General features: G+C 39.0%; 1 protein-coding gene across 4 annotated transcripts in view; it reads right to left on the reverse strand.

Annotated features, from left to right (window-relative positions):
• The window catches only part of RTEL1 (regulator of telomere elongation helicase 1), a 94529-nt gene that overhangs the window by 58635 nt on the left and 14448 nt on the right, over positions 1 to 21446 (reverse strand). For all 4 annotated transcript variants that reach the window (XM_027849854.1, XM_027849868.1, XM_027849862.1 and 1 more), the window contains exons 7-12: positions 16605 to 16680; positions 15636 to 15720; positions 14770 to 14835; positions 12670 to 12823; positions 12065 to 12103; positions 9422 to 9500 (exon numbers count right to left, since the gene is read on the reverse strand). In XM_027849854.1, coding sequence (XP_027705655.1) covers positions 9422 to 9500; positions 12065 to 12103; positions 12670 to 12823; positions 14770 to 14835; positions 15636 to 15720; positions 16605 to 16680 — 499 coding nt within the window. The remainder of the gene's footprint in view (positions 1 to 9421; positions 9501 to 12064; positions 12104 to 12669; positions 12824 to 14769; positions 14836 to 15635; positions 15721 to 16604; positions 16681 to 21446) is intronic.

A 21446-nucleotide genomic window follows, 5' to 3' on the forward strand; every position in this document is an offset into this window, starting at 1 on the left:
TTTACCAACTATGAACTTGGGCAAATTCCTTTACCTCTCTAGACTTCAGTGACATCATCTGTAAAATGAGAGTGTTGGGCTTGGCCTCTGAGGTCCCCTCCAGGTCAGAATACTGTAAGACCTTATCTAAGCAATGAGTTCCTCCATTTACTGCCCTGTTGGACACACACAAAAAAATTCCTAGACTTTTATGTACTACTATCTACAATTGTATTTTATTCAATATCATTAAATACAGCATGGAAGTTAAATAAGCTTATGTCCAACATGCTCTATTTGTACTGAATAAACTGCAGTGTTTCTGAATGGTTCTTCAAATTTCCTAAGTTTTCTCCTTTACTATCTCAGACCAGAATGTTGAAATTAAGCACAGGCAAAGAAGTTAAATTTTCTCTCTTGGCAGATGATAAGATAGTTTCCTCTACAAGGTCCTATTCCAATGCCTCACAGTATTGAGGACAGGTGTCTCTGGGTGTCCAAAGGCTAAGCCAATAGCAGAGTACAAGTGCTACAGGTTCTGCCATGTTGCAGAAGGTCTGAGTGTGGTCCCAACAACTGCCTGAGCCTCTTCCTGAGAACCAGCCCAGTCAAGAATGAAGGGACTGGTCATCTATAGGCTGGCCATTTGGTAACAAAAGAAAAATGCAAAATGGCTCTTGGTCCTGTCCCAAGCCCTTCCACTTCTGAGGCAAAGGTAGCAAAGAGGTGACAAAGGGGTGAAAGGGTAGCAAGAATGAGCTTTTATTCTGACTATATGTATTGATTTACCTACTAGCATTCTAAATGTGAGATCCCTGTCTAATGATACAACACTTGAGAAAATGAATTCTATCAGCCTTCACATTTTGATTATAAACAAACACAGAAGACAAAAAGAAGCTGAATCTAGATGGAAAAATAAGTTAGGATAAAAATTTAAATCAATTGGAAAAACATCTTGCTTCAAATATTTCTTTTTATCTATACTAAGCAAATTGAAAAAGATGACAAAAACAGAAATGGTTGATGCTGTAAGAGCTGGGGGAAGACAGGAACACTGGCCGATGCAGGTGTGAACTGGTACAATGATTCTGGAAAGCAATATGGAATTATGGTGGAAAAAAATGACTAACATATCCATATCCTTTGGTCCACAGATCCCACTGCTATGCACTGTGCTATCCCAAATATAACCCCCCCTAAAGAGATCACAAAAAGAAAGGTCTCATGTACACCAAAATATTCATAATAGCAATTTTTGTGACAGTAAAGAAAAAGTAACTCTCCACTAACCGGCTAAACAAAGTTGGGTTATGTGAATAATGAAATGTTAAAATGTCATAAGAAATGATGACTATGAAGAGCTGAGAGAAGCATGGGAAGACTTATCTGAATTGATGCACAGTAAAGTAAGCAGAACTAGATAAACAGCACACATACTGACTAACAATTTAAACTAAAAGAGAAAAAAAGAGACTAAAAACTATGTTACTATCATGACTAAGCTTGGCCTTGTGGGTCACTGGATAAGGAATATTGAACATACTGTCATACATGGTCAGTTATGGGTTAGTTTTGCTCAGCTTTTTTTAAAAATTTGTTTTTTAATCTTCACCAAAAAGTCATCAGTATTTGATTTCCATCTTGACTCTGAGACTGCACACATTCTATAAAATGTGCTTTTTGTAAGAAGTACTTTCAAAAAACTTTCCAGAATGGTTAATTACCTAAGAGGGAGCTATCATGATTCAAATGCCTGGAGACAGTCCATAAAATGAAATATTTGGAAACCACAGAAGTCTCTATGATATACTGAACTAGTTGGATGGAAGACAGAATGGCAAAGGAATTATTACAATTTTGTTTCCCCTTAGAACACCTACAATTTGAAGGTAATCTGGTCCATCAGTTCTGCTCTATATAACATATGTAAGAGTACTATAAATCATACTGTGGGAAGGTGAAGAGGGGAAAAGAGGGAAGAGACAGAGGGAGGCAGAGACAGTGCTAAGTACTGGGGAAATAAGGAAGTCCATAAAGAGTTTACATTTCAAAGGGGAACTAGGAAGCAGGAAAAAAGGGGATGGGAGACAGAGTACCCAAGCAAAGTTGCTGATAAGGAAAAGAAGACGTTCAGAGAGCGGGTTGAGTCAGGAGTAAAGGGGGCAGCCCCTCATGATACGGCAGTGAAGGCTTAGGACTCAACAATTCCTCAGGTGAAGCTCAGGGCAGAAGTATCTCTATAGTAAAACGGCTGCAGGCCAGGAGCTTAAGTTCAAAGAATGCAAAGTACTGGAATGTAATAATCCTATACTATATATCATGAATAAAACACTTTCACATTTATTCATCTGTGTTTTGGTGCTTGGTGCTCACAGGCAATTATATGCAAAAAGACTACAATGCAAATAATTATAGCTTATGTACGACATCTGCTGGAGAAAATGAAGGGGTGAAGAAATTCTACAAAATTAGATCAGCATATACTGGGTCACTTCAATGCAAAGGTGGACATAAATAAGAATGTTGAGAAGGGTTAGAAGATGTGATCTGGAAATAAGAAATGAGAAAGTCCAGAGTTTTGTAGAATACACAGAAGCTTCACATCTATAGATTTAAGAATGCCCACACTGAACCTTAATCTCATCAGAACTGGCTCAAAGGGGTATAGAAATCTATCTTACCCTACAGGAAAGTGGGGTGGGGGGACAAGAGAAGGGAGGGGGGGTGATAGAAGGGAGGGCAGATTGGGGAAGGGGGCAGTCAAACAAAACACTTTTGAAGAGGGACAGGGTGAAAGGAGAGAGAATAGAATAAACAGGAGGGGGAACAGGATGGAGGGAAATACAGTTAGTTTTTCACAACATGACTATTACAGGAGTGTTTTGCATGACTACACATGTATAACCTATAACAAACTGCTTGCCTTCTCAATGGGGGGGAGGTGCAGAGGGAGAAAGGGAGAGAACTTGAAACTCTCTTGGAAGTTTTTAAAATGAGTATTAAAATTGTTTTTACATGTAACTGGGGAAAAATAAAATACTAAATTAAAATAAATAAATACTAAATAAAAATATTAAATAAAAAAAGTGCTCACATCAAGGAAAGAATTGGGAGTTGCAAGCACCGAATTACATCACAAAGTGAAACTGATTACATTGTAACAGATAATAACTTGTTACTAATACAGGAATGATTCCTGAAACAGTCAAGCACTAACTTACTAAGAGCAAAGATCAACTTTATTACAAAACTAGAACAAAAGTGAAAGAAAAGATATGAGTACAATTAGAACTATTTAAGTTACTAGTGCAGAAGAAGGAAAAAATACCACCACCGAATATAATGATTTCATATAGAAATTTAACTAATGTAAATCAGCTGCCAATAATGAAAAGACCAAAAAATTCTAAAAACAAATGCAGTCAGCAAACACTCTCTCCTTGCCAAGTAGAAAGATATGGCAGCCAAGGTCAACAGTGGGTAGAATATAAACCTTATTTGTAAAATCTTACAGAAAAGAATGGCGGAAGATTATGAACAATATCAACTCAAAAAGCAGTGAGAAGTGGAGGGAAAAACAGTGAAGAGAGATCCGACTACGCAAAGTCATCCCAAGGGCATTTAAGGATGAAATTGGCAGGACAACAGACAAAAAAATCGAAAGAACCTAAAGAAGTTTTTTAAAAAAAAGATAATAATAACAAATTTGACCATCAAGGCCATTTAGATTTTAACATCAGATGTTAGGCCAGCAGATGTTTCTTTGGGAGGAATAATAGCACCAAAGAAAATAAAGTTGTGAAAAGCTGCTGAACTGAACCAAGTATTTAAAGAGAGGGTCTCTGTGAGAGAAAACAACTTTGAGAGAATTTAGAGGTTGTCAAGTTATCTGAAAGAAGGGAAAATATCAAAGGCATGGGAAAACTCTCAGAGGTTATAAAAAAAAAGAAACCAAGAAAACGTTAATAACTATAAACCCTTATGTCTAATTTTTTATCTACATAACATTTTCACGAGAACAATCCACATATGCATCAGTAAGGTTCTCCTTAAACTACATCTTGACCACTACACAACTGCCTCCTTTACAAAATGTAAGACCCCACTGATAGTGAACATCTCCACTCAAACATATCTGTCTGTGATCTTATAAATCTGATAGCACCTTCCAGTGATGCGGACAGCAACTCCTCCATGTTATAACTCTTGTGGGTGTCCTCCTACAAGCTTGGCACAAAAGGCTTACCCAGGGTGATGAAGGTCTTCCTCGATTTCTCCTGACACTTCAGGGATAACAACGGAACACTGGCTGCCCACCCTTCCCATATGACTAGCCTATCATCTCCTCCTACCATCTATTTCCTGGAAGACATCTTTTCCTCCTTTTCTTTGTTAGTTACGTACTGCTGTCTGCACATACCCACCATGTGCCTCTCCATTGGCTGCTGTGTAATAATGTCAATGCTTTATATTCCACATGTCACTGCCACACAGCAGCACTGGTTTTAAATGAACGTTCATTTAAAAAAGATGAACCTTTGTTTTTAGGAGCAGCTTGGGGTTATCAAAGGTGCTCCGCAATTTCCTAAAAGCAATCCAGTCCACTCTTCTCCATCTGCATTGTCTCACATATGCATAATAAGGTCATACATACAAACAGATCTCACAATCTGGACAACACATATTCTTCACCTATTGAGTCATTCCTGTGTAGATGGTTGCATCAAACTCTTGAATGATTTCTTTCAGAAAGCTCTTCAGTGTTTCAGGGCATATGACACTGTGCTGGTTTTATCAATATCAATAATCACCTGAAAAGCTGTTCAAATGCTCAAATAAACAGAGATATGTGAGTTAAAACAACTGTGAGATACAACCTTATAGCCACTACACTGACAATGGCAAATATTATTGACAAGAGAAAAGTCCTATCTATACAAAAAGGCACATAGTAACATCCTTATAATAATGGAAAATCATAAACAACCTATGTGTCCAAAGTTTGAGGAATAGCTAAATAAATTATGGTGCATGAACACAATGACATAAGAAATGACAGATATTAAGACCATAAAGAAATATGGTAAGACTTATAGGAAATAAACTGAACTAAGCAAAATTACAACAATATGAATCCTGACTATAACTATGTAAGTTATAATACAAATAACTTTCAAGTCAGATCCAACAGGAAGTATCTGAGTCATGTGACCAACATGATGAAAGACTAGACATTTTCTACACACCTCACAATCTCTCAAAACTCCCCCAAATAATAATTATGCACAAGGGATCAAAGTAATTGCAGTTAACTCCATAGGCCAAAATATTAAGAAGTCTAACAAGATAACAACCTGATGCATTATGAGCAGAGAAGGTTGTCATAATCCTTAATGCACTCACTTGGCATCCTCTCCCTTACAAACTCCCAAGCTCTGGCAGGATAACACCACCAGAACTTCAGGCCTGTTTTCTGGGATTCACTCCATAATTTCCTTGCTGCTACTGCTGCTGCTGCTGCCGCCATTTCTGTGAGCATACCCTGACTCACATGGCAGCGAGGAACAGAACCCACCTTTGCCCAACTGCCCTCTCCCTTTTCCCCACAGCCCCTCCTCCTGTGGAGGTGGAGGTTTAGAAAAACCGAAGAGTATTCTGTCTGGGCCTGCAGAGTACTGATATAGCAGCACTCAGCCAGAAAACTAATGAACAGAGGGAATAGCAACAGGGCACCAGAGGGTGTAGGGGCTGTACTAGGCCTAAAGGAAAGGGGACTGGCATTCATCTAGAACAGTTTCTGTCCCCCCAGGAGTTGCCTGGGGCAGGGAATGAGGCCAAGAAAGTTGAATACCTCAGTGCAGAAGGAATCTGAGACACCTTTGTGGTCCAATCCTAGTAGGATCTACTATCAAAGAGGAAGCAGTCAGAAAATGAGCAGTAGAGGAATATAAAGCCAAAAGACAAAAACTGCCAAAGATCTCAAGAGGAAGAAAACTCAGTTAAAAAGCTGGAGTACAAACAGATAAATTAACGGAGGAGATAGCAAAACAGAAAGGAAAATGACCACCAGAGCACTTAAGTCCAAATACTGTAAGACCAAGGAAACTGAATCACCACCTGATGAGATAGAAGACCCTGTGGATTCCCAAGAGAGTTTGGGCCCACAGCAGGAGGTTCTCAAATGGTTCAAGAAAGAAATAAGAATTGTGAAAGCAGAATAAATGGCCTGAAGAGGAAAAATAATTACCAGAATAGAAAAACTTGAGTCCATAGTGACATGTCTCTTCAAATCAGATCCAACCAAGAGGCAAATGGAGCATTTCTTATAACTGTTATTACCTGTGCCTCAAAAATGGAACCAAAAACTTCTACACCATAGAAGGTAAATTTGTATATAAGGAGACATAGGTGAAGGACAGCAGTGTAAATGTCTCAGCTAGATTCCTCCTATTTTCAGCATGTGTCTGATCTGTTCCTTGCATGAGACTTGATGCTAATTTGGTGGCTGAAAACTAGCCTACCCTTCTGGAAAAAGCAAGTCACAAAAGCTAAAAGAGCAAGACAGAACGTTGTGAAGAATGAGGCTGGATAAAATTTCTAGTATCAATGGAAAGATATTATTTGAGGAGTGAGAGACAGAGAATGAAATCCAGTTTCCTACCAGTTTTTATGAATTCTGGGCTGTTTCAAAAGGAAAAGACAATGTAATGTATGATACAGAAATAGATTCAAGAGACAAAAACTGAAGAATTCTGGTGCTCTGACCAATCAATCAACAGGTATTTATTAAACTCCTCCTATGTACTGGGCACTGTACAAGGTGATAGGGATGCAAGTACAAAAAAATGGTATGTGTAAGTGGAAAAAATAAAATACTATTTACAATAAAATCAGTCCTCTTCTCAAAAAAAAAACATTACAAAGAGTGAAACAATCTCTGCTCACAAGAAGCTTCCATTAGAAAGCAAGAGATAAGTATACAGTATAAATATCAAGTGTAAATACAAATATATAAAGTATAAATACAAATATATCCCAAATAGCTAAATACCAGGTAGTTTGGGTGGGAGGGTACTGGTAGTTGGGGGAGTCAGGAAAGGCTTCAGACAGGAGATGGTGCCTGAGCTGCATCTTAGAGGAAGAGAGAGTTCTATGAGGTGAAGTCCATTCTAGACATGAGGGACAGCCAGTGTGGCTATACTGCAAAGTGCAAGATAGGGAGAGGGGGGAAAGGGGAAATGGGGGTTATTGTCCAATGAGTTAGAAATATGGGGTTACACACCTGGGAGACTGGATGAATGGTTGTGTATTTGGTGGAATTGGAATGTTTAAAAGAAGAGAGAGTTTTTTGGGGGAAAGGTAATGAGAAAAATAATGGTCACTTGAAAGAATAAAAACACATTTATTAAGCACCTATTATGTGCCATGCACTATATTAGGCTCTGGGGATACAAATATAAAAGTTAAACAGTTCCTGCCCTCAAGAAGCTTATATTCTAAGGGGCAAAGACAATACATAGGAGGAGTGGTAGCCAGAAAAGGAGTTTTAGGTTGGGTTGTCACAGGAGATAGTAAGCAAAGTCACAGAGCAGTCATAGAGCATAACCTTTTCAGAAGTATTTCAGAAGTGTGACAATATTGATTTGATTACTGTTCCCAGAATACAATGGAAAACATGGAGGGAGGAGGAGGCAGGAAGTAAAGGGGCATGCAGATAACAAGGTGGATAGGTGGATGGAATGTGAAGCATAGTGTAAGCTGGATAGATAAAGTGGGTTAGGTTGGTTTGTAATGAATTAGCCTCCATTCACTTAGAGTTGTGAACCATTTGGGGCCTACCATCATCTGAGAAAGGCTTAAAACCTAGATTGGTCAAACAGGAGAAAGACATTTTGCCACCCTCTGAGCTTAACCTACCATAGTGCTTTGTGTGCTCTGTCATAACAGACATGCTTTGCTTTGCTCTCTGAGTGAACCCAAAATGCCTCTTCCTGTGTCAGCAACTACAAGGCCAGATGAAGCTGATCAGGAACATTCTTCTGTTTATGACTACCAAGGACAAGGCCCCTTGAACTAGACACTATCTTGAATAATGGGACTTTTCATATGTTATATCATGTCGTTAATGATAAAAGAAACACAGACATCCTGGATCTATAATTTCAATTGACATCTTGACATTCTCTTATCTTACTGTATTTGCAACCTGTTCCATTAAGAAATTCCTTTCTCAGGGGCAGCTAGGTAGCATGGTGGATAGAGCTCTGGCACTGGAGTCAGAAGGACCTGAGTTCAAATCCAGTCTCAGACCAGACACTTGACACTTACTAGCTGTGTGACCTTGGGCAAATCACTTAATCTCAATTGCCTTGCAAAAAAAAAAAAAAAGAAAAGAAATTCCTTTCTCACGTTATGGTTAAAACATATGGAGACTATAATTTTGGGTTCACACAGGCATCCTGAGTTGGGATTGCTCTAAGTTTATAAAGGGTCTCCTTCAGCTTATTTACCTCTGAGTTCAGAATTATTTTCTGACTCCATCATGCATGATAATCTGGCTTAGTGAGAATAAATAAGCACATTATAGCACATGTATAGCCTGATTCTATTTGTTCCTTGTCCAAACGTTTGGTAAGGTGAACCCCATTCTGTTTGTTCTTATGACAAACCTTTGGTAAAATGGTTGACGGAGTCTACTCTATAATCATCCTAATGTATCAGGTCAAAGCGAGGATGGTTTTTAGGGGCTGAGCTCTTAGTCATTTGCTCTTCAGGATCTCAAGCCCCAAAGAGAAATGTAAGGGAACCCTGCCCTAACCAAACGATATACGCAGACACAATACAAAATGCAGAACCCTGGGACGTGAGCCTCCATAGCCATGTGAGAGGTAAGAAATGATTATGTTTCCATATAAGGAAATTGAGAGAAAAAGTAGCTCAGAGGTTCTAGAACCAGCTGAAAATGGACAAAACTGGTTGTCTGGGTTAAAGAGGCTGGAAGTAGGACAAAGGTTAAGCTTTACTTAAGAGTGTGCATGTGTAATGGGCTCATTAATACTAACTTCTCCACCCAGAGGGGAGCAATAGCACAGAACTAGGCACATTTCATATGTCAGAGGGAGGAGGGACATGTTATGAAGTGGGAGTATCAGGAAGATTGTAACCTGGAAGACCAGGGACCAATCCTGGCTCTAAAGGGAGGGACAAGAAGGAACTAACTGCATAAAAGGCTTGCTCTGGTGTCTGTCATTGTGTATGTCCCTTTTTCTTTTTTGGGGGCATATCACACACCTGATTCTTGCAAGAACTTCCTGTAAATAAACAAACATCCCTTTGCTCACTTCAGTTTAAGTTTTGTTTCTTAAGGGAGGACGGAAATCCGCATAATATGTAACCCTAAGAAGTGATTGAAACACAGTTTTTCACAGGTAGGACTTACCTTCCAGGCTTAGTCATGCCAATGTTATTTCCTGGAAGCTCAATGGCATCGATTACACTTTCCAGCTTAAGAAGAATTACTGCCAAAGCAAACAAAGGAGAAAATCAGGGGAAAGATTGGTAAAAGCTGTTATACAAGCTTCATAGTTCCCCTTAGGCAGATCTACACACATATCTCCTAGCTCTACACACAATATATTCAACCTCACACTTCTATGGGGTCTAAAAGAAAGGAAGTAAGAAATGAAAGAAAGTCTTCACTAACACTCTGACACCCAAACATCCAGATACTCATGTAAAGGTCAAGCAACAAAATCTCTCTTTTTCAAGTATTTAGGGCAGCTGACATCATGGTAGTGCTCAATGAATACCATCACTACTTCAACCATGCCTCTACACATCTCTCTGAACAAAAATGTGGTCTTTGTTTTCCTAAGTAAAGTCCAGAGCTTCTTTGGGCTGTGTTCTAAGAGAAAGTCTCAATCTAAAGAGCACTAGCAACTCCCATTCGTCCCAAAATTGGCCTGATACTTTGCTGTATTTGAAATTCTCACAGATGGTCCTTTTTTATTTTCTTTTTAAAAATGTTTTATTGATGCCCTTTGTCTTTACATCAGTCATTTTGTTGGAGAACACAGATGTTCCCTCTTCTCCCTGTTCCAGGTTGAATCCTCCATTGTAACACAGAAAGACAATTAAATGCAACCACCAATGATAACTATACCAGACAAAGTATAAATATTCTGTTCTAGTCCTCAAACTCACTGTAGTGAGGAGAAAGGTATTCTAGTATCTCTTCCCTGGGGCCAATTGCCTTTTAAACTCCTAAAGAGTTCAATTTCCCTCTAATGAGCCTCTCATTTACATTCTTGTAGTCACCTAGTTTGTAGTTCTTATTTGGAGTACTGCATTGTCCATCAGTTCACAGAAATCTTTCTAAGTTTCTGAATTTCTCATACTCATCATTTCTTACTACACAATGCTCCGTTATATTCATATGCCACAGTTTTTAAGTCATTTCTCAAAAGTCATTCATTTACTTTGTGTACAATTCTTTGAATATTTTGGTATATTTGGAACCTTTGTTTCTATCTTTCACCTCCTAAGGCCATATGCCCGCTAGCAGAATCATTAGATCAAAGGGATGTATAGTTTAGTCATTTTGACTGCAAAATTCCAAATTAATATCCAGAATGATTAAACTAATTCATAGCTCAACCACTAAAAGTTCATTAGTGTGTCTGTCTTCCAATTTATCTTTACCATCTTTTCTCATCTTTTTGAATTCATAGGATGCAGTGAAAACAGTTGTTTAAATTTGCATTTCTCTTACTATTAGTGATTTAAAACATGTTCCCATACATCGTTTATAATTTATAAAATTCATATGAAAACTATTTGTGTCATTTGACCACTTATCTATTAGAGAATGATGGGGGTGTTTCATATATATCAATTCACAACATATTTTGGATATCAGATTTTTAATCAGTGATATTTGATGCAAAGGATTCCCCTCCATCTGACAATTTCTCCTCTTTCTTCAATGATTTTATTTGTGCAAAAGCTTTTAAATTTTGTACTTTATAATTATCTAGCTTATCTTTTATGAACACCTCTATCCCTTGTTTGGTTAAGAATTCTGACCTCCCTTGCTACAAATGTGAAAGATACTTTCTTCCATTCTCAAATTTTTCTATGATGTGACCTTTTTATATTCGAGTAATGTATCCATTTGGAGCTTTTGGTGATATGTAGTGTAAGATGTTGGCCTAACCCTAATTTGTGCTAAACTACTTCCCAGTTTTCTTGGAAATTCTTGTCAAAAAGGGAATCTTTCATCCAAGTAATTTATGATATTGAGTTTACCAAACACTGAGCTACTATTTCATTCTACTAATCTATTTTTCTGCTTTTTAACCAATACAAATAGGTTTTATGATTGCTGCTTTATAATATAGTTTTCCTCATTATATCCCTTGAGATTCTAAACTGTGTGTTCCTCCAAATGAATTGTGTTACAATTCTGTATTGTTCTATAAAGTATGCCTTTGGTTGATTGATCTAAGCACTAAATTTGTAATTAATTTAAGTAAGAGCATTCTTTCATTGTATTGGCATAGTCCAACTATCTGAAGTGAATGTCTTTCCAAAGATTTGTCTTCTGTTATTTCTGTAGTTTTGTTTCTATAAATCTTACATGTGTCTTGGTAGGCCTAACCCTTAGATACTTTAGGCATTTTGTGGTTATTTTGAATTCAATTTTTCTCAATATTTTCCAGGTTTTTGTTAGCACTGTATGATGATTTTTGTGGATTTATTTTGTATTCTGCTACCTTACTTCAAGCTATTATTCATCTCAACTAGTTTCTTCGCTGATTTTTTTGGGGGTGTTTTAAGTATACCATCATGCCACTTACAAATAGGAATAATTTTGTCTCCTCTTTGTCATTTCTTGTAATTTTGTTCTCTCATTGCTATAGCTAGACTAGAATTATGCCAAAATTATGGGTAGAAGTTCCTTTTAAAGGGTTTTAACTAAAAAATTCAACAATGACCACCTATTTAAATTCAGCATTCTAACCAGCAATCCTATAGAGCTCGGTTTTAGAAAAAGAAGTAGAATGAGAAAAGCTAGACTTACTTTTTACTTTAGCTATATCTTCAAGCTCCATTTTCAGACCTGTACAAAACAAGAAAGCAAATCAATGTAGAGTCAGTATGTGATCCTACTGACAATCAGGACACTTTATACTAGATGTAGGTACAGTCTCGGCCAATCATCTTTCCCCATTATATGTCAGAGGACAGAAGTAATACAAGCAAAAAATCAGAGTTGAATAAGAAACCTGGAAACCTATCTAAAGACACGTACAGTTGAGATATGAGACTGTTAAGTTAAAAAGTTCATACCACCCATTTGTACATTCAATGCTCCAGACGAAAAGAAATACAAACGAATTTGGGAAGTGTCCAAAAATACTGACACTATATATACACTTAATCTTAGAATTTGAGATGCTGACCCCTTTTCATCTTAAGGAAGGTTGCTGTTATCCCAGTGAATAAGTTTCAATGGGACAAGGTTCTACTTGGCTAGAACTTGGATCCCCTGGTTTCTGGGGTCCCAGACTGTCAGAAAGTCAATTTTCAAATGGTGGAAATCCTGTTTTTATTCTAGTTTGAAGTCTGACTCTTTATTATTTCTCAAAAAACCCTCTTTCTTGACTCCCCTGGTCTCATGCCCACCTGAATTGTCAAGTTCCATGTTGAATTCTGCATGGATTTCATTTTGCTGCAGCAATTTCGTCTGTTCTTCTAGCACCTGATTTATAGCATCTAGACCAGATGCCAAGTCGAAGGGAGTCAAATCAAATGATGCTGATTCCTCACATACCTTCTCCTGAGAAGTAAAGAAACCCAAGTTGAGAGCAGAACCAGGAAGGAAAGCTACATACACTTCAGCTCTGAGAAGCTCTAGAGTCAGTAAAGCCAGAATAGCTTGCCAGTAGACTGGCAAGTCTCTAAGAGTATGTCTGTCGTGGACTGAGGTAGAGAACAACTGGAAGAAGTTAAAAGCACAGGAAAACGATACCTAAATCCCTTAATAAAAACAAACCTGACTCCTCCCTAGCAAAAGGATAGAAGTTAATGGGAATAGCCTGGCTATCTCCTGTATCTTGGGCTCTGTAGCTGCTCTGTGTAGCCAGAGATCTCACAATTAATGTACTTCCATGAAGCAGCATAGCTGCTTTGGAGTCAAATTCCTTTCAAATAACTATAATAATAAAAACTAACATTTATATAGAGCTTTAAGGTTTGCAAAACACTTTACCTGAATTGCCTCATTTGATCCTCAAAACAACTCTGTGAGGTAGATGTTATTATCATCCCTATTTTAGAGATGAGGAAACTGAGGCTGAGAGATGTTAAGTAACTCGTCACACAGCTACTCTTTGTCTGGGACTTAAACTTAGGTCTTCCTGACTCCAAGTCCAATACTCCATCTACCATATCAAAGAAAATCATCTGATGCAAAGCTCCTTGCTTATGCCTTTATCTCAGGACTTTGGCTAGCTCCTCACGAAAACAATTGGAAAATTCAAGCGACATGAGTTCAATATTGAAAATTCACTGATGAAACTCATGGACTTTACCCAAGGCAACTAAGAATCATATAATGTTGAGGGGGGAGTCAGAGAGACCACTCCCAAATCATAGATAGAATCTCCCCTGCCCCTGTAATCCAAAACATGGCCCTCCAAAAACATAGTCCAATCTCTGCTTGAACATTTCTAGTGACAGGAAACTCATTACATTATAAGACAGACCATTTCATTTTTACCTCTAGCTCTAATTTTTAAGATGTTCTTCCCTACATTGATCATTCATCTATTCATTCAATGATCCTAGTTCTGAAAGAGAGCTTAAGAATTAGTGCTTGAAACATATCTTCTTCCACAACCATTTCTACTCAGCAGGTTTTAAAAGCCATGATTCCCTGTGGTAGCTTTTCCTGCTCACAAAACCCAATGGTCTTGAGAACAAAGACAGTAAGTGTTTCCTTTTAGGACTAAGGTTAAGGAAATATTATGAAACAAGGAAATGATGGCCAAAAGGAGAGAATTTACCTGTGAATCATTTTCAAATGCCACTGCCCCCAAAAGATAGGAAAAATAAATCCACACATTATCACGTAATTTCAAGAATTAACTATACACTTCAATGAAACAAATTCTATTACATTGTTGGTAGGACTGAAGAATGGCTTCCAAGAGACTTCTAGCAATCTGGCAATACACAATAAAAGTCATAAAACTAACCATATATTTTACCCCAGCTGTTGTGACTCTATTCAAACAATGTTATTAGGAAAAAAGAATGCCCTATCTATACATAAATGTTCCAAATACCCCCTATCTATCCAATGGTTGGGAAATAGCTAAATGAATTATGGCACATTAATATAACATATGCATGTAATATATGTAATATTGTGTCATAAAAAGTAACAGATACAGAATACCAAAAAAATGGAAAGACCAAAATGAATCTGACTCCAATTATATGAATAAAAATCAATAAAGGAAACCAAATTTTGAAGTGCCAAGACTGATTCTTACTGACACTTACTACCTCCCTTGTCCCACCCCTAAATAGTCCAGCAGACATATACTTGTCAGTCTGCTTTTAAAAAGGACTTGATCTAAGTCTCTGGGAAATCCAATCCAATTACATGCCGAGGGAGGAAAATGTCATGGGCTTGGGGAAATGAGAAGATCTTTGAGTCAGATGTGGAGAACACTAATTCAAAGCCAAGGGGAAATGTAAAGAATCCTAGAAACTTACCACATTGTGAGCCTCATCAAAGATCACTATTGTCCCTTTAAGATCAATGTTGTGTGCCCTTCGTGTCTGCAGAAGCAAAGTTAAGGAAAGGGAATGTATGAGGCTGAAGGCAGATGAAATAGAAACTAAACTCAACATTCACATGAGTTAAAAAAGGCATCTTTGGGAAAAGTGCATTCAAATGGTTTGGACTGACCAGTCTTTCAAACTAAATGGTATTTGCTTTGGGGAAGCAGAAAAATAAGAAAGAAAACTGAGAGGCCCATGCTGGAGAGACATTCAGAAGAATATCAAACACCATGTGCCTGGACCAAGTACTCTGGCTTGTCCCAGCTCCCTTCTTTTGCCTCCAACTGTTACCAGAGAATAGCAGGGTTTTTCCCTCTTGGTGTGTTTAGTGGAAATGAAGTTCCAGATCATACTGACCCAAATGATGCAAAAGTTTCCTTTCTGCTTAGGTACCAAATGACCACAATCCTTCTGACAAAACAAATATTTGAATATTTTACAGGACTGCTCTAGAAAAGGACCTTTCCCAATAGCTTGGCACTGTTCATGCTATCACAAAATGACTGATCTACAACTTTGGCATATTTAAGCCTCTGCCTGGCAGTCCCAGGTTCCTGGCAAACAGTAAAGTTTGAGCAGATCTTGGTCTCTTGCTGCTATCAGAAGATTTCAGAGTTTTTTACTCTTGCTCTATTCTTTGTGGCAGTGAAGGTACAAAGGACCCTGAACCAAACAATACCTTTAACTAAGGCAAAATGTGTACCTGAAGCATCCCTTCCCTTTAACCTTTTATACCAGGCTTAAGTCACTAAAAGTCAATAAGGAAATAAGTATTAATACAAATAATGAAGTATTACCTTGGAGTCCAACAGATAATTGTATGGCATAAAAATTATGTCTGCTTGCTGCTTTAGCGTCCGAGATAAATAATAAGGGCAGACTCTGTTAAAAATGAAAGAACAGGGAATCAGGTACTAATACCACTCAGAGAAAGATGAGATTACACTCAAACTCAAGGGACTGGACATGTGAACTGCACTGACCACCTGAGTGAGGAAACTCCCTTTATAACTGCACCTTCTCCACAACTTAGAGTTTTCTAGGAGAGGCTGAGATATTCCCAAAAGATAGAATGGGCATGCTAGCTTTGAAGACAGGTGGCTGCCAGGAAGGACAAAAGCCCAACTCATAGGTGCTTCCACATGTTAAGAGATCATATAAGGGGAGAGGAACTGGGAAGCCACATAGATCAAAAGTAACATTTTAGTTTTCTGTAACAGGGATCCAGGAACAACACTGGGATTCCTATCGAGTCTATAACACTCTAAGTCTTCAAAATAATGTGGCTGCAGCTTTATAAGTCTCAGCCTTCTTTCTGAAGAGCTCTACTTGAAGGAAAGTAAAGACCTACAATGTAATCAGGTAACACTGATGTCTGGCTAATAGTCCTTTACGTTGCCTTCTGAGATGGCCAAGAGTCCACAAATAAGGAGAGGCAGCACCAGAACTGACTACTCAACAACAAAAAGGACTTAGCTGGGTCCCGACGGACTCAGGGACATCAGCAAAAACTGGAATAGGGTAAGAACTGGCAGAGGTCTGGGCTGTAAGTTGAAAGGACTTCTGAGAAGAGCCATGAAGGAGCTCATACCACTCCAGTGTCTCCTTTCTGGCAACTTCTTATCATTGTTACAAAGCCCCATTACCTACAGTAAAGCTAACCAAGAGACCCTGTGGTAGGTAATAGGAACTGTGAGCCAGCCTTCCTCTTCCTTCTCACAAAAGCAGAGCAGTGAAGGGAGGAAGGGAGCAAAGGGGGTTCTTACTTGTGCTTGTTGCCACTTTTAACCAAATCTTCAATATCCAAGATGGAAGTGACCAGCTCCTTCTCTGTGCTCTTCTCTGTGAGAATATAGCCAAGAATGAATAAAACTCTTCTTTTTTCTTAAATTTATTTATTTTTAGTTTTCAACATTCACTTCCATGAGATTTTGAGTTCCAAATTTTCTCCCCATCTCTCCCCTTCCCCCACCCCAAGACGGTGCGCAATTTGATAGAGGATCTACACAGATATTCACATTAAACCTATTTTCACGTTAGTCATGTTGTAAAGAATTAGAACCAATGAGGGAAACCACGAGAAAGAAGAAAAGAAGAGAGCAAGCAAATAATATGCTTCAATCTTCAGTTAGACTCTATAATTCTTTTTCTGGATGTGGATAGCATTTTCCATCAAGAGTCTTTTGGAGTTGCCTTTGCAACAAAAAGATCTTTGCATTGCTAAGAACAGCTAAGTCTATCAAAGTTAGTCATCACACAATATGGCTGTTGCTGTGTACAACATTGCCTGGTTCTGCTCATTTCACTCAGCATCAGTTCATAGAAGTCTTTCCAGGTTTTTCTGAAGTCTTCTTGCTCATCATTTCTTAGAGCACAACAGTATTCCATTACATTCATATACTACAACTTGTTCAGTCATTCTCTAACTGATGGGCATCCCTTCAATTTCTAATTCTTTGTCACCACAAAAAAGAGCTGCTATAAATATTTTTGTACACATGGCTAATTTTCCATTTGTATGATCTCTGGGATACAGACCTAGGAGTGGTATTGTTGGGTCAAAGGGTATGCACAGTTTTATAGCTCTTTGGGCATAGTTAAAAGTCTATTTTTCACATAAAGATTTCATGAGTTCTTGAATCAATCCTCAAGCCCCAAAGACAGAGATCATTCCATAAGCTGGGTAGTATAGCTTCCCAATAGCAGAGTGCTCTGGGATAATATTTATGGCAAAAATACAATACCTGGCACACTGTAGACTGTCAGCACAATTGTAACTCCCTTGGGAAAGTCTAGGGAGCATCAGTGAAAGTTGGTGGGAACAAAGAATAGACACACCCTATACCTTAGCATGAGTCCTCCCATCCTAGGCTGTATTATCTACACCAAAACTCACAGTTAGATGTCAATCAGGTGAGGACACAAAGCCAATCTTTTTTCAGGGTACCAACAGAAGCAGAATAGCTAGCTGGTTCTTACGTCCATCCCCAAGACAAACTGCCTGGTGTCAAAGCCTGGGGAGGCAGGAATACCAAAAGATATCAAAGGGGGCTGAGCACGAATGCCCACAGGCTGTGGTATTATTTAGCCTTATGGGATGGAGTAGATAATAGAAAAGTAGCTCACTCAGAGATTCCTGGAAGGTAAACAGACCTATCTTTTTCCCTGTCACCATCCCTTACTCAAGGCAGCTAGGTGGCTCAGTGAGCAGAGTGCCAAGCCTGGAGTCAGGAAGACTCATTTTCGTGAGTTCAAATGTGGCCTCAGACACTTACTAGCCATGTGATCTTGGACAAGTCACTTAATCCTGTTTACCTCAGTTTCCTCTTCTGTAAAATGAGGTGGAGAAGGACCACTCCAGTATTTTTGCCAAAAACAACAACAACAAAAAACCCAAATGGAGTCACATCTGAAGAGCTGGACACATCTGAAACACAACTGAAAATCCCTCACTCAACCTGACAGATAACCTTCACCTCCTTTTTAAACGATCACGAAGACAGCAGTTGCAATGGACTGTTGTTCTTGCATAATCTCAATTCAAACAAACCTCTAAAGACAGTCATCAGTCAGAATGAGCTGTTAGGCTGCAATATGCAGATAATTCACGCCTTGATTTGTCCTCTCTTACCAATTAAAATAAATTCTGGTGTCTTTAAACATAAAAAGAAAAAATCAGGTTCAGAAGCAATACAACATAGAAGAGTTTAAGGGACAATCAAAATCTGTGGCTAACACAAACCAGAGCTAAAAGGATCAATAAGATGAGATTGGCCACACAGCGGCGTGACAATGCATAAGCTCCCTACTGTCCCAAGCCTGAGTATTGCACGTACTGTGGAACAAAGCCAGGGAATACAAAAGGGACCTAAGGAGGAACAACCTAGCAGAGAAACTGGCTTGCCACAAGGAGAACAAAGAAACTAAAAGCCCATGACATGAAAAACAAAAGATAAACAAGAGCAGGGGGGAAAGTGCAGTAAGGGTCAACCCAGTAGAGATCCATTTAGTCTAAGAAAAGGGACAAAATCAGGATGGAGAAGCCAAGAACAAACCTTAGAAAAATCCTGCAGAGTGGTAAGATTTATTAGATTATGTAATAATTTCAAACAGTCTGGGGTGGGGGGAGGACCTTGATAAAGTTCGGTGATGAGATAAGAAGGCTGATTCAGTGACTCTGACCCCGTTATCTTTACTCTCACCTTCCTCTACCACAGCCAATAGGTGGTGATTATCCCAGGCCAAGTGCAGGATCAAAAGTTCTGAACTGAGAAAGTTCTACATCTGGGAGAATAGTGCTGTAGTTAAGCCACCTAAAAATGCTAGTTTTCCTTGCTGGCAATGGAAACTAGGCATCAAAACTTTTATGTTAAACTGCCAGGGATTCAAGGAGAAAAGTCTCATATGGAACACAGCTTCTGAGTCAATATAGGCCCTTTAGTGGGGGCTGACATTTACGAGAAGGTACCAATATATAGAAGGTGCATTAACCATACTACTACCTATTCAATCATTTTCTGAGTAGAAGTCCTTAGACAGACTAAGCCCTTTAAAATAACAGTCCTCTCTGCACAAATGTGGCATAGGCTTTCCAGGCATTTCCTTGCCACAACAGTAGCAAGCATTTATATCAGTGAGTTCTCTGGTTTGGTCCATTCGACAACCAAGTACTAGAATCTTAATTCCAATGACAAGAATAAGCAAACACTTGTTACCTCCTACATGAGCCCTGCTCTCACTAAAAAAAAAAATCCCTCTGCTCCTCCAGAGCATGATGGGCCCAAAACATCTCTAAGGTTCCCAGAACAGGGACATTAGGGAAAGGCAGAGACAAGGCAGAAAGAGGAGAGAAGGTATCCATTCAGCAGCACCATAGCAACAGCAGCAGCCAATTGGCATGCTGTGTACTAGAGCTCAGCCAGAGACCAACACAAAGCCTTCCTATTAAGAGTTATTGTTTAACCCTGGCTGGCAAACTCCCCAGGGTATGCTTTTTTCCCCTTATAATTTAAGATCAACTAATCAAAGAAGCAGCTAAAACAGGAGCAAGAAGAGCCATCTTTTAAAAATCCTAAAATCAAAAGGATTAACACCTAAAATTGCTTTCTGAAAACAGTTCTCTCTACCTGGCAAGGAACTGGAAGATCAAACATGACTGTCCTTGTTCCAAATCACTCCCTTTTGTGATTTTTTTTTGGGGGGTGGGGAATAGGTAATGGGGTTAAGTGACTTGCCTAGTGTCACATAGCTAGTTAGTATCAAGTGTCTGAGGCTGGATTTGAACTCAGGTCCTCCTGACTCTAGGGCCAGTGCTCTATCCACTGCACCACCTAGCTGCCTTAAATCACTTGCTTTTGCTGGGGACTGACAAGTTAGTTCAGATGGCTCATACATGCAAATGTGAGCTGGAATATGGGAGTGTTTCTGTAACACCAGAACCATCAGGCCATGGGCACCAAGCTTGTTCCAATAAAATAGACTCACTGAGAGGTACCTTTAATAAGAAGCTCAACATTTAAGAAGGGAGCCAAAGGCACAAGACCAGGAACACTGTGGTCCATGTTACAGTCTTCCCGACAACTCTAAAAGCCTATGCTTCCACTCTAGAAACCTCAAGTGATTTGCAAAAACAACCCCGGGTCCAACTGGTCAAATCTAAGCTTTTAAGCACTTAAGAATAGAAAACTGATCTGGCTTGAACTGTTGAATGATTTGTAAATGTAAAGATGACTGACTACAGAGGAACAAAAGGAAAGAATTCACAACAGAAAGGTGCAGGAGGAGCTGGAAATAAGCAAACCAAGAGCTATGGGTAAGCTATAAAGAATTTTAGAAAGAATTCAATGACAAAAATCCTCTTGCAACATGCAACAGGTGTCCGTCAGCTTTCATAATTACAGCTGCTAAATGGGCCAGGTGAGTAGGAATGGAGTAGCCAAGGCTCGTTACAGAAAAGCAGCCTTGGGCTGCATAGTTGACAGCCACAGGAAGTTCTCCAGGAAGGTTCCTCAACAGATGTAGAAAGGTGACATGACAAAAAAAAAACAAACCATTTCTTAGTGCCTTTGACTTAAACCTTCCTGGTTCCTTAATATACTCCCAATTTATCTTTCAAGAGACTGAATAGGAAGCTAAACAATTCTCTGATACTCTTTTATCCCTCCCCTTCCTTTTCCATCTTGTGGTCTCTTTTCCTATCAGCACCCCCATCTTCTTTGGCTGTTTCTCCCCTATCTGTTTTGTGCTGATTTCTGCATGCACTGAAATCTCCTGATATTTACATTTCCAACAACTGACTCAGCTGCCTCCTGGCCCCTCCCCATTCCACCCCTTTCTGGTCTTCAGCCAACACTGCTGATGCTAGGCAGCTTCCCAGAAAGCTGAGAGGCTGGCTTTCCTATGCTGAGGCCCAGAGCTCAAGCACTGGCTCAGCAAGGACTTTTAGATTTATGATTGGCAAAGGTTTTTTTTCTCCCTAGCAATAGCAAGTCTGGCTGGAGCTGGTTTAGGGGCTTGTCTGTAGCCTGAGCATCAAGAGAAGTAAAATTCAAGGAGTGGGGCAAAAGAAAGGCAGCTATATGCTTTCTCCAGCTGGCCTCCCCTTAACC

Source organism: Vombatus ursinus, unplaced genomic scaffold (assembly GCF_900497805.2).
Source record: "Vombatus ursinus unplaced genomic scaffold, bare-nosed wombat genome assembly UNPS02000580.1, whole genome shotgun sequence".
NCBI lineage: Eukaryota > Metazoa > Chordata > Mammalia > Diprotodontia > Vombatidae > Vombatus > Vombatus ursinus.